Source organism: Hemibagrus wyckioides, linkage group LG25 (assembly GCF_019097595.1).
Source record: "Hemibagrus wyckioides isolate EC202008001 linkage group LG25, SWU_Hwy_1.0, whole genome shotgun sequence".
In the NCBI taxonomy this organism is placed as follows: Eukaryota; Metazoa; Chordata; class Actinopteri; order Siluriformes; family Bagridae; genus Hemibagrus; species Hemibagrus wyckioides.
In genome coordinates, this window is record NC_080734.1 from 4,280,195 (window position 1) to 4,293,391 (window position 13,197).

The 13,197-nt window shown below is 36.8% G+C and overlaps 1 protein-coding gene across 2 annotated transcripts; it reads left to right on the forward strand.

Moving 5' to 3' along the window:
• The first annotated feature begins 2,584 nt into the window (after positions 1 to 2,584).
• On the forward strand, positions 2,585 to 11,810 carry armt1 (acidic residue methyltransferase 1). 2 transcript variants are annotated; one of them, XR_009203585.1, is made up of 7 exons: positions 2,585 to 2,789; positions 5,288 to 5,393; positions 6,197 to 6,438; positions 6,664 to 6,829; positions 7,975 to 9,616; positions 10,230 to 10,308; positions 11,553 to 11,810. XR_009203585.1 is itself a non-coding variant. In XM_058379635.1 (5 exons), exons 1-5 carry the CDS (start codon positions 2,734 to 2,736, stop codon positions 8,752 to 8,754), a joined length of 1,350 nt encoding a protein of 449 aa, XP_058235618.1. In that variant the 5' UTR covers positions 2,585 to 2,733; the 3' UTR covers positions 8,755 to 9,852. The 2 variants fall into 2 exon arrangements, 1 of the variants encoding a protein (XP_058235618.1); XM_058379635.1 differs by lacking the exons at positions 10,230 to 10,308; positions 11,553 to 11,810 and having other exon boundaries at positions 7,975 to 9,852.
• Positions 11,811 to 13,197: the final 1,387 nt, after the last annotated feature.

The window sequence follows — 13,197 nt, forward strand, 5'->3', positions numbered from 1 at the left end:
TCACTGTGGACGTGTAGATAATAATGTCACTTCCAGAGTGATATATATATCTGTATATATTATGTATATTTTGACACAATAAACAGTCATTAGTGGAGAAAAACATGAGCACGTGAATGATCAATTTTGCTAAATGAAATTCCTCAAAACTTTTATATTTATTTTATACACTGCTTACTTACGTGTTTGTTTATTTCTTGTCAAAATATTCATTTTAATTAAAGTTCATTTAAACAAAAAAATCTTCATTCTGTAGTAAATGTATGATAACTTTATTTCTTTTTTTAATGTCAGTTCCATGGAATCATGTACAATCCCCATTTCTGAGGAATTTTTTCCACCCTAATTTAAATGATGCTGAATTAACTTAACTGTCTAAATGCTTTACTGTCATGTTTGAAATGTAAATTTATTTATTTATTTAAAAATAAATAAATAAGTAATAAATTTGTTCTAATAAATACTTAATATACGTACCTAACTTAAATGTGTGAAATATGAATATTTAAATATATATGAATATGTAATTAGGAAAGCCCCTCCCCCCTCCTCCTGCTAGCATTAGCCAACTAACCGCTAGAGAACCAGCTCACATTTCTTCTACACGAGTGGGAGCATTTTATGGATCAGTTGTGTTGTTTTTATTGTTTTCTTATTTTTTATGAACCTGACAATGTATTCCAAACATTTCTTCATTGCTAACATTAGCTTCTTAGCTAGGTCAGTATCGCGTAATAATTTCTCTATTGGTGATTGGTTGATAATTTAGTTGTAGCCCCGCCCAGAAATGATTTTATTCATTTATTTTTCCATTTTTGCCCCATTCTGTTAGCTCTTACATATTTCATAACATACCTGCGTTACCCAGTGTGAGAAAATACACATAGCTGAGCATTTTCATGTCCTGAATAAAGCAGTTTGTTTGCGTGAAGAAGAGAAAAGTGGGGAAGTGTAAACACCTTCAGGGCTTGGAATGAAAGAAAGCAGTAAATGTCATAAATTCTTCCTTGCTGTCAGTCAGGAACATTCTTAGCATTGTTTTGTTGTAGATTAATTGGTTAATTACATGAAACAAATTGAATATTAGCTTTCTGAAATATTTAACACTGAAGCTGTAGTTATGTGTGTAACACACACTTATAGTTTTATATACTCGTTGTTGTTGTTGTTGTGAGCCAGACATGGTGTGTGTGTGTGTGTGTGTGTGTGTGAATTTCAGTAGTTTAGACTCATTTGTATAGTTGTCCTGAATTTTTGAACAGCAAATGGGTGAGGGCTTTGTGAGGCCATGTAGCAGGATATGAGCTGAAGGGGAAGCACGACTTCAGAAAAAAAAAAACCTCAGGAAATGTGGAAGACATCACACACACACACACTACAAAGCCTAGTGAAAAGAGAGAGAGGAGGTGTGGCTGTGTTCTTCACAATACTGATATTGAAAATCCAGATGTTTTTTTGATGGGGTAAAATCGAAAAATTTTTAATAGTAGGAAACAACAAGGACTCGACCTCAGAGAGTTTTGACCTCCGACGACGATGGCAGCTTCCTTCCTGATTTGTCAAGTTACTGATAAGAGCTTTAATAGAAAAATGTAAATAAAATGATAGTTAAGTGTTTAACGATCGCAAATATATACACACATGAACAGTACAGGAAAACACTTGGCAAAGAAATAAAAAAAACATTTTTGCACATGAACAAATTTGTGATGATGATGATGATGATGATGATTATTATTATTTCTATTAAATATGGTCTCATTTATATTTTGCTTAATATAATTTTATTTTTATTTATTTTAATTTAATTTAGTGTAATACAATTTTATTGTTTTTTAAATTTAATTTTATTTATTTAATTTACTTTATTTTATTGTAATTTAATTTAATTTAATTTAATTTAATTTAATTTAATTTAATTTAATTTAATTTAATTTAATTTAATTTAATTTTCCAATTGTGAAACAGCAGCATAATGTAAAAAGTTAATTTGCTTTAAACCCTTAAATGTAAATAATTTTTCCACATCTATTAACAAAACAATATTCCAGAAGATAAATATTATTAGCAACTAAAAAAAAAAAAAAAGTTTGGAGTTGGGGTTATGTTATATCTTATATCTTAGTACTGTCATTAAAATCAGTTTCTTGTCTCTATAAATTTAGACATTTGTTATGTTACTAGGGCTCAGATTTTTCCATGAAATCCTACTCTGCCGTGTAATAAACAAACTAACATTACTCAGCTTTGCATTATTTTAATGTAAATAATTGTAAAATAATATAAACAAAAACATGTATAAATATTATAAAACCATTAAATAATTTATTTTATTTTTAATGCTATATATTACTTCATTAAACAAATATTTTATAATTAAATTGTTTTTATATACCTTTTAACACCATTATATTTTTTAATATTCATAAGTTTATTAAAATAAAATATTTTTTATCACAGTATTTACAACAGAGTTGTACATGAACACTAGAGGGCAGTGTCGTCTACGTCGTGAAGCAGATAACGCGCTAGTGATTAAAAGTTATTTTATTAACGTTTTAATAAATATAGCACTTTGTTACAAATACAAAGATGTTCCATAACTTATAATTATTTTATTTTCATCAATCTCAGACAGAAAAACACTTTTTTTGAAGTTATTGTAGTAACGAGTTAAATAAAAAAAATTTTTTTTTTTTGGTTGTCTTCCTGTTAGCGACAGCTTTAGCCAAGATGGCGGCGGATCAAGTTTGGATTCCTCCACCGTCACTGTCAGCTAAATTCGAAGGGTATGAAGGTTGCTTTTCAATTTTATTACAGCTGTATTGTCACATTTAGGACAAATGTCTAGGCTCTGAGCACTGTCATGGAAAATATAAGGTTTAATTAGGACTCATGGCGTTTGTTGTTAGCTTCCTGGCTAACCGACTAAGCCGCCTTGAAGACGGCCGAGTCACAATATGGTTTGTGTCTTATAAGTAGGGAACTACGTAGGGCGCGTAGAAGCGGTTAATATGTGCCCTACTTGGTGCCCGTATGTAGGAAGTGCGAGGCATTTGGGTTTCAGCCGCTGCATATTGCAGGCACTTTACTATACAACGCAACTTAAGCGCTGTGTTGCAAACTAATTAGTTTGGCAAATATTTCGTAAAAAGATGTACTTATATTTAACCTGTTTATTAAATATGCTTTTAATATTTATTTAGGGAGTCGTTTTAACATCAAGGTTTAAAATAAAAGTGCCAATTAAGAGCGTGTTTATTGTGTAGACGTAGATGTACAGGGGTTGGACAATGAAACTGAAACGCTTGGTTTTAGACCACAATAATTCATTAGTATGGTGTAGGGCCTCCTTTTGCGGTCAATACAGCATCAGTTCGTCTTGGGAATGACGGATACAAGTCCTGCACAGTGGCCAGAGGGATTTTGAGCCATTCTTCTTGCAGAATAGTGGCCAGGTCACTACGTGATGCTGGTGGAGGAAAACGTTTCCTGACTCGCTCCTCCAAAACACCCCAAAGTGGCTCAATAATATTTAGATCTGGTGACTGTGCAGGCCATGGGAGATGTTCAACTTCACTTTCATGTTCATCAAACCACTCTGTCACCAGTCTTGCTGTGTGTATTGGTGCATTATCATCCTGATACACGGCACCGCCTTCAGGATACAATGTTTGAACCATTGGGTGCACATGGTCCTCCAGAATGGTTCGGTAGTCCTTGGCAGTGACGCGCCCATCTAGCACAAGTATCGGGCCTAGGGAATGCCATGATATTGCAGCCCAAACCATCACTGATCCACCCCCATGCTTCACTCTGGGCATGCAACAGTCTGGGTGGTACGCTTCTTTGGGGCTTCTCCACACCGTAACTCTCCCGGATGTGGGAAAGACAGTGAAGGTGGACTCATCAGAGAACAATACATGTTTCACATTGTCCACAGCCCAAGATTTTCGCTGCTGGCACCATTGAAACCGACGTTTGGCATTGGCATGACCAAAGGTTTGGCTATAGCAGCCCGGCCATGTACATTGACCCTGTGGAGTTCCCGACGGACAGTTTTGGTGGAAACAGGAGAGTTGAGGTGCACATTTAATTCTGCAGTGAGTTGGGCAGCTGTGGTTTTATGTTTTTTGGATACAATCCGGGTCAGCACCCGGACATCCCTTTCAGACAGCTTCCTCTTGTGTCCACGGTTACTCCTGTTGGATGTGGTTCGTCCTTCTTGGTGGTATGCTGACATTACCCTGGATACCGTGGCTCTTGATACATCACAAAGACTTGCTGTCTTAGTCACAGATGCGCCAGCGAGACGTGCACCAACAATTTGTCCTCTTTTGAACTCTGATATGTCGCCCATAATGTTGTGTGCATTGCAATATTTTAAGCAAAACTGTGCTATTACTCTGCTAATTAAACCTTCACACTCTGCTCTTACTGGTGGAATGTGCAACCAATGAAGATTGGCCACCAGGCTGGTCAAATTTAGCCATGAAACCTCCAACACTAAATTGGCCAGTGTTTCAGTTTCATTGTCCAACCCCTGTAGTATTGTGATAGATTGAAGGGAAAAAAAAAATTCAGTCAAATATTGAGTAAAATTCATGAAAAAATTCAGTTTGATTAATTGAAGAAATTGACTATATATATTTATTTAAAATTAAAATACACATTTTGTAAAAAGAAAATACTTTACTATAGTAATTAAATTCAGTTATTTATATATATTTTTATTTTATTTTATATTTTTTAACGTGTTTAAGCCATTCCTAAAAGGTGGTGATTGGGATAGAGAAGTAATAAATAAAAATAATAAAAAATGTCAAAAGTAAGGAATAAAAATGTAAAGAGAAAAAATAAATTTTTTTACTATATATATTATTTCTTTTTCTTTTTTTTTAGAATAAAAAATAGGATTAAAAAAGAGATTAAAAAATATAGAATTTTTTTGCTGAAGTGCAAACTTAAGAAGATCTTAAGGTACAGCAACGAAGTACAGTCATGGTGATATTTCTTATTTTTCATTTTTTAGAGACTATTAAAGCCACGCCTAAGAGAGTGTGAGAGAAATGTAGACGGAAATAAATGAAAGAAAATTAAGAAAAAGGATTGAGGGGATAAAAATATGCCTAGTGTTCCCATCAATAAATTAAATGAATGTTGTTTATGAAATATTATAAACACTTTATGTATTAGTGATTGATCTGATGTTTTATACAAATCATTACACATTCACATGTAAAGCCCCAAACCTCTTTATTTTATTTGATTTTATTTCTCTGCGTAGATCTTTTGCGTATCTGACGGTTAGAGACCGGCTGCCGACCATCCTGACCAAAGTCATCGATACCATTCATCGAACCAAAAATGCCTTCTTGGAGAAACACGGAGAGGTATAAATGAGAACGTTTGCATCAGAAACTGTTGGATCATGTGATATAGATTGCAGGCTGAGAAACAAAATAATATTCGAAGACTAATCCCGGGTTCTGTTCTTCATACGTCGCTTATCAGACCAGAGATAAATGCCGTTTATCTCCTATGATCATTTCCAGCAGGCTGATACAGGACCCAAGCGTAACTAATTCTCCCTATGATGCTGCCACCACCATGCTTTAATACACATTGTATTCTACTGTTACTACCTGCAACATATTTCAACAATCTATATTATTCTTGTTTTTCAACATACACTATATTGTCAAAAGTTTTGGGACACCCCTCCAGATCATTGAATTCAGGGGTTGGGCTCGGCCACTTTAGTTCCAGTGAAAGGAACTCTTAATGCTTCAACATACCAAGACATTTTGGACAATTTCATGCTCCCAACAGTTTGGGGATGACCCCTTCCTGTTCCAACATGACTGCACACCAGTGACCAAAGCAAGCTCCATAAAGACATGGATGAGAGAGTTTGGTGTGGAGGAACCTGACTGGCCTGCACCTCAACCTCACAGAACACCAAAACATTTGGCAACATAGTGAAGATTATTTCTATGCACAATTTAAGAAGGATATACTAGCTCTTGAATCTAATCTTCGCATGTTTAAAAACATCTTTGAAGGTTAGACAGATCCAGGATTGTGTCACATCTACAAACAGTCCAATCCAGTCCAGCCAAGACAGAAATTCAGTTGTGTTAAACCAAGGCTCGGATTAATTATTTTGTCTGTTTTTGTTATAATGCGTGAACAGGTGGGTGTGGACGCAGAGAAAAGAGCTATCTCCTTCCTGTCCAAGCTGAGGAATGAGCTGCAGACGGACAAACCCATACTGCCCCTGAGCGACTCTGCAGATGATACAGAAGAGTGGAACCAGTACATGCAGAGACAGCAGGACCTGATGGAGGACGGGCAGCCGGTCAGCTGGTTCAAGTCGCCTTGGCTCTATGTGGAGTGCTACATGTACAGGAGGATCCAGGAGGCCTTGTGGCTCAGGTGAGGATCAACTTCTACAGCATGGTTATGGTTCTCTAAATCCAAAACTTGATTTAGTTCATGTCAATTTGGAAGTGATTTTCTTGTTGGTACACATGACAATTTCATCTGACCAATCAATCAGTAGTCTCCAGTATTTCTAGCTCCACCCACATATTCTGTAACGTAGTCACGATCAACAATAAACTCTACTTTTTTCTTCTTCTTTTTTTTTTAAAATCAAAGTCCACCAATCAGTGATTTTGATGCCTTTAAGGAAGGAAAAACGAAGAGCTTCTTCGAGTCCCAGCAAGCGATCATCTCGCTCTGTACGTACCTACGAGAAATCCTCACCAAAACGGATACCGTGAACAAGGAAGCACTGTTGGAACATTTCCTCAGGTTTCTGCAGGTCAGTATTTTCTAGGACAAGTTTTTTCCCATTACGTATAATGTTCAAAGTAAATGTTGATATCAAACCCATTTCTGCTCTCTGAGACACCCCAAGTGCCCTTAAATCCCAGAAATGTCCCATAAATCTAATGATCACCAAAGAAATAGGTCATATCGGTTCCTTACACAAAGTTTCGGCACCCCTACTCTGTAGTAAGCTAATGATATTTTAAAGGTGCATTTCTCTACATGTGTTTTCTTGTTGTTAAGTGTTATTTTGCGAGTGATGAGTTATTTTTATGCTTAGAGGAGAAATACATGATCTAAAGGCTGACAAAATGCTCATCTAGATATAAACAAGGCATCCAGAACTGGAGGCTGTTTTCCAACTTGAGTGGGTTTTTTCCCCCAGAGCTATTTAAATCAATGCTAAAATAATGCCTTGATTTTTCTAAACACATTCTAAATGTACCAGTAAGTGGGATTAATATCACAGGGGTTTGCTCTGCGATCGAGTCAGAACCTTAATCGAATTAATGAGTCATGAGAGAGAGTTTCATTTACATTTCTGGCATTCGACAGACGCACTTATCCAATTTTTCTCATTTTACTGCACAATTGAGGGTTAAGGGCCTTGCTCAGGGGCCCAACAGTGGCAGCTTGGTGGACCTTGGATTCTAAAACTTTCCAATCAGTAGTCCAACACCTTAACCACTAAGCTACCGTGTCCCACTTCCCAGTTTCAACTTGTTTTTTCAACTCAATTCAGTAGAAAAAAGGCGGGTGAAAATTTTGCTTAAATGAGAAGAAAAAGCATAAAGCTTTACAGCTTGAATAAGTAGCAAAACTTTTATTGAACAACACTTCAATAAAGTGGTTAATATTTCTGTAGTTATGACTGGTTATGGTTGTAAAATAAAGGTATGTACCGAGATTAAAGGCTGCAGAAATCTTGTGATAAATTCACATGGCTTTGTTTCCCAAAATATAAACAAGTTGTTTAAACCACTGGGACTCAGGATGAGTTAGTAACTGAAGACGAATGAAATAAATGTTAGTTGAGAAGTTAGTCGTACGTCTTTATAGGCACTGGAGTTCGAAACTTTATTTCTGCACTTCTCTCAGATGATTAATCCCCCTTTGTGCTGCGGGATGTTCCCTCAGGTGTCTCTGTGGGGAAACAGGTGTGATTTATCCATGTCAGCCGGCCAGGACAACTCCCAGAAGACCAACCCAATGGATTCTCTGTCCGATCTCCGACGCTTTATCCTAGTGGACGATTCGGACAAGGTCTGGTCCGTGTTAACGTCTCTTCCAGCTTCTGGAGGAACGGAGAAAACCGGCATCAGACTGGACATCATTCTAGACAACGCTGGTTTCGAGCTCCTCACCGATCTGGTACTCGCAGATTTCATGGTGTCTGTCGGCTTGGCGAAGGAAGTGCGTTTCCACGGAAAGTCCATCCCGTGGTTCGTCTCGGACGTCACCAAGCAGGATTTCGATTGGGCGGTGTCACAAACCGCGGCGTCCAATCACAAGCACATGTCGTCCTGCGGCGTCCAGTGGAAGCGCCACATGAAAGACGGAACTTGGACGTATCACGTCCATCGCTTTTGGACTTTACCGCACGAGTTCTGCGACATGCCGGCGGACGCCGCAGATCTCTACGCCACGCTGCAGGGTTCCGATCTGATCCTGTTTAAAGGAGACCTGAACTACCGCCGGCTGACCGGAGACAGGACGTGGGAGCACACAGTGCCGTTCCAGCGAGCGCTCAGGGGCTTCCTGCCTGCTCCGCTCTGCAGCGTCAGGACTCTGAAGGCCAACGTTCAGGTCGGATTAGAGCCGGGTCAGGCGGAGAACCTCGCCTCTCAGGACGCCGAGTGGATGACCAGTGGCAGATACGCAGTGATTCAGTTCTGCAGTCCAAGCAAACAGCAGTAGGGTTCTTGAACATCTGAGGGGAAAAAAAAGAAAATTTCATTAATTACAAACCAAAATAATTTCTCTCTAATTTTTTTTTCCATTATTAATGAGTCTTACCAGGTGACGTTTTTCAGATATCCAGGTACGTAAAAAAAAATGCGTAACAGACAAAGCGCTCTCTTACAACCCGAAAATTCATCCTCACATCTGATAAATAATCCATTTATTAAGAATAGAAATCGATCAAAGTGACCTGGCTTTAACAAATAATTTATTATTTAATTTCAACCATCAGAGCATGTTATGATATGTTTCTGAAAATGTTTCTTCGCCTCTAATCCACTGTAACTGATAATACAATGATATAACTATAATATTTACTAATGATATTATAGCTAACATTATAGCTTATAGCATTCTAGCTAACACTTTTACTGTAAAGTAAACAAATCAAAACTCCAGATGTGATCGAATCCTTACTCTCGAAGACATTTCAGTTCATTTTAAACTGTGAGTCTCGTCACCTTGACTTAAGGTCATTCAGTTTTTCTTCCTTATTTCCTTTCCTTCTCAGTCAATATGTATTAATAATCGGTGGCAGAATGTTTGCTTGATATGAATTAATTTGTGAAAAAGCACATTTACAGACAGGAATCTCTGGCTTATAAGCAACATGCTACACAACCTGGCTAATTACATAAAAGCTTTTTATTTATTTATTTTTTTTGGTCAAACGGTTTACATCAGTGACGTTCTTGCTTTTTATGGACGTTAAGTGAAAAGCGGTGTTTCACTGGACTGCTTGTTGTCTTACTGTTTTGCATGAGCTGTGTTTTAAAATGACTGTATCCTGTACCAGAACCTGGGAAATGGACTGAAGGTAGGTTTTAAGTGATGATGGAGTAAGTCATGCTGTTTAACACACACACGCATGCACACACACACACACACACTGAAATCTAGTGCCATTTCATGTTTGGTGTCTCTTGTGTACAGCGACTTCAAGGTCGTTACTGGAAAAAGAACAAAATATTTTACTGAACTTGACACACTTGTTGGAAATGGATAAACATGATTGGGGGGGGGGGTCCTATAATGTAATAAATTCAATTCCAAGAACCTCTGGACTGCAGTGTTGTGTTTCATGTGGTGAACTTTAAGCAAGGGTTTTTACTCTTCAGTATTTGGGACATCAGAATTAACCTAATGATATTTTTTGGCTCGAATTCTAGCCCAGTGATGAAAAGATGGACAAAGTTCATGTGGTCAGTTTTGTTAACCCGAAAGTAAAGCTGCAGAAAATCTTATCAAAGAGTGTGTGTGTAAAATAAAACATAAAGTATATGTAAAATATTCTGTAGCTTGATAGAAAATTATAATTTAAGTCCTTAAAGAGTTAGGAAATGGAATTTTATTCAAAACCTTGTCAGTAATAATAATAATAATAATAATGATATGGAAGGAATAATAATCCTAGGGTTGTGCTTTTATAGGAAAATAATCAACGACTAAATGGATGTTATGATGAAGCAGAGTTACTGTTACAGATATGCGTATTGTCACAGAAAATAAGTAAGTTATTGATTTATTTTTTTAAATTAAAGAACAATATGTCCTACTTTTTCTTTGTTTGTAGCCACACTATATTGCCAAAAGTTTTGGGACACCCCTCCAAATCATTGTGTTCAGGGGTTGGGCTTGGCCCCTTAGTTCCAGTGAAAGGAACTCTTAATGCTTCATACCAAAACATTTTGGACAATTTCATGCTCTTTGTGGGAACAGTTTGGGGATGACCCCTTCCTGTTCCAACATGACTGCACACCAGTGACCAAAGCAAGGTCCATAAAGACATGCATGAGTGAGTTTGGTGTGGAGGAACTTGACTGTCCTGAACAGAGTCCTGACCTCAACCCCATAGAACACCTTTGGGATGAATTAGAGCGGAGACTGTGACCCAGACCTTGTTGTCCAACATCAGTGCCTGACCTCACAAATGCACTTCTAGGGGAATGGTCAAAGAGAGTTCCTTTCACTGGAACTAAGGGGCCGAGCCCAACCCCTGGATTAAATGATTTGGAGGGGTGTCCCAAAACTTTTGGCAATATAGTGTATGTTTAATGATGTGGGTCATCCATGAGACAAGTTAGTTCCTGTTCTCACTTATCCTATAGCAGCTACAAACAGTTGTTCTTTCACCAGCATCTATCTATCTATCTATCTATCTATCTATCTATCTATCTATCTATCTATCTATCTATCTCAAAGTTGATACGACAAAATAAGCAGATTGCTGCATTCCAGAGAAAACTCAATGCGACAATCAGAATCAAGAATTACATATAAGAACCACACGGCTATGTAATATCTTGTTTTTGCAAATGATTTGCTTTCATCCCAGCAAATTCCTGTTAAAAAACAACAAATTAATCTTAATGACTTAAATTGCACTTTAAAATTCTGAATAGTGTGGGGGCATTGTTTTGTATTCTATTCACACCCAAAGGTAGTGTTTAAGCATTAACGCATTGTGATTAGATTATGGCTTACACCATCTTTTCCCAGCATAGCCCCGCCCACTTTAGATGGACGAAATTTCTATGGATTTAATGTAGTTTAATTATAAGTTTAAAACAAACACTGTTCATTTTGCACATCGCAATAGTCAAGTGTTATCCTCACATGGAGCTTTTGTCCGTATTTAAATTGCATGTTGTGATGTCACTACTCCCATCATGCCAGTTTGTTATGATTGATCCCAGTTCATAGGGGAAGTAATTCTGTGTAACATAGAAAAGTGTGTGTTTGTTCATTAACAGATCACAATGTGGATTCAGAAGCCCAGAATGTACCCATGAAAACGAAACACAAATGAGGACGTCGAGTGCGTCACTGAGCACACGTCTGTTTATCTCCATGTCTTTCTTCATCCTGTTGGAAGACGTAAAGTGTTACAAAATAGGCTCTCCTGTCTACAACACATTCCTCAGACAGGTTGTGGTACGGGTAAGTAAGGAGAAATTGTGTAAGTGTGGATTTTGGCTGATTTTTGATTTGACCCCAGGTGACCTTGGATAAATATTTGTCTTACCTGAGTAGATGTCACGTTGTCATTTATCTCTGTAGATAAGCTTTTAGACAAGAACATATTTTACATGGACTGCATTCTGATTGGCCAGAAGGTGTTGATTTGCTTTCTTTTAATATTACTGATAATACTGTAGCAGCGTTGATCTGCTGTTTGAGTTGTTTATTTAACGTTAATTCAGTTTCATTGTATAGCTCTTTCTCAGAAAGAACAGTTTTCAGAAAATAGCTTCAATGCAGGAAATCTATACATTCAATGCAGGAAATCTATAAATTCAGGATATAAATGATTATTTTAAAATTGTAATTGTAATGGAAGGATCTCATTTTTGTCTTGAAGAAAGACATTCTTCAAGACAAAGACAAGCATGGTAACAAAAACAGCTGCTTTATTTATTTATTTATTTATGTAATTTTTTATTAAAAATAATAATTAAATTTATTTATTTATTTTTGTCTTGAAGAAAGATATTCTTCAAGACAAAGACAAGCACGGTAACAAGAACAGCTTTCTTTCTTTCTTTAATTATTTATTTATTATTGTTATTATTATTTTATTAATTAATTAATTTATTTATTTATTTATCTTGAAGAGAGACATTCTATGGTTAAACATAACCATAAATGGATGAGAAAAAAAAATCATTATTTAATGGCGTGACTGTCGGGCTGGAAGTAAATGCTTTAGGTTCGTATTTGTTGTTAAAAGAAGGTTGTGGCTGAAGGGATGAGGTGTCATCGGTGACCCGGGTCATTGTGTAATGAATAATAATTATAGTGACTCAACCCACACGCTTCCCACATCAAACACACGCGTGGTCGAGAGCAAAAGTTTGCAGCCCCCCTTTTGCTTTCTGAGTGGAAAGAAAGAAAACTCTAGCTGTAATTTTCAACTGGTCTAACACACAGAGGCTTTATTTAAAGCTCCTTTTTAATTTGAGCTTTGACACAGTGTAAATATTACAGAAGCTAAGCCTCGGGTCTTATTATTAGCGAGCTGGTTTCGGTTTAATTCCTGATATTTTACTCTGAACAGTAACAGGATTTTGTGTTTGTCCTTTCTGATGTCCTGATGCTACCACCACCATGCTTTACTGGTGAAAAGTCCAAGATTAATGTTAGACTTATGTTTTAATTTGTTTGTATAAATCTCTAATGAACAAGCCTGAGGCCACTGTGGTGAGGAAAAACTCCCTTAGATGGAGGAGGAAGAAACCTTCCAGAGGAACCTCATCCTCATCCTCATCCTCAATGTGATTATAAACACCTGTGAGTGTGATTATAAATAATGTGTCTTCTACAGTCATATACAATTATATTAGACATTAATTAGTTCTTTCTTTCTTTCTTTCTTTCTTTCTTTCTTTCTTTTTCTTT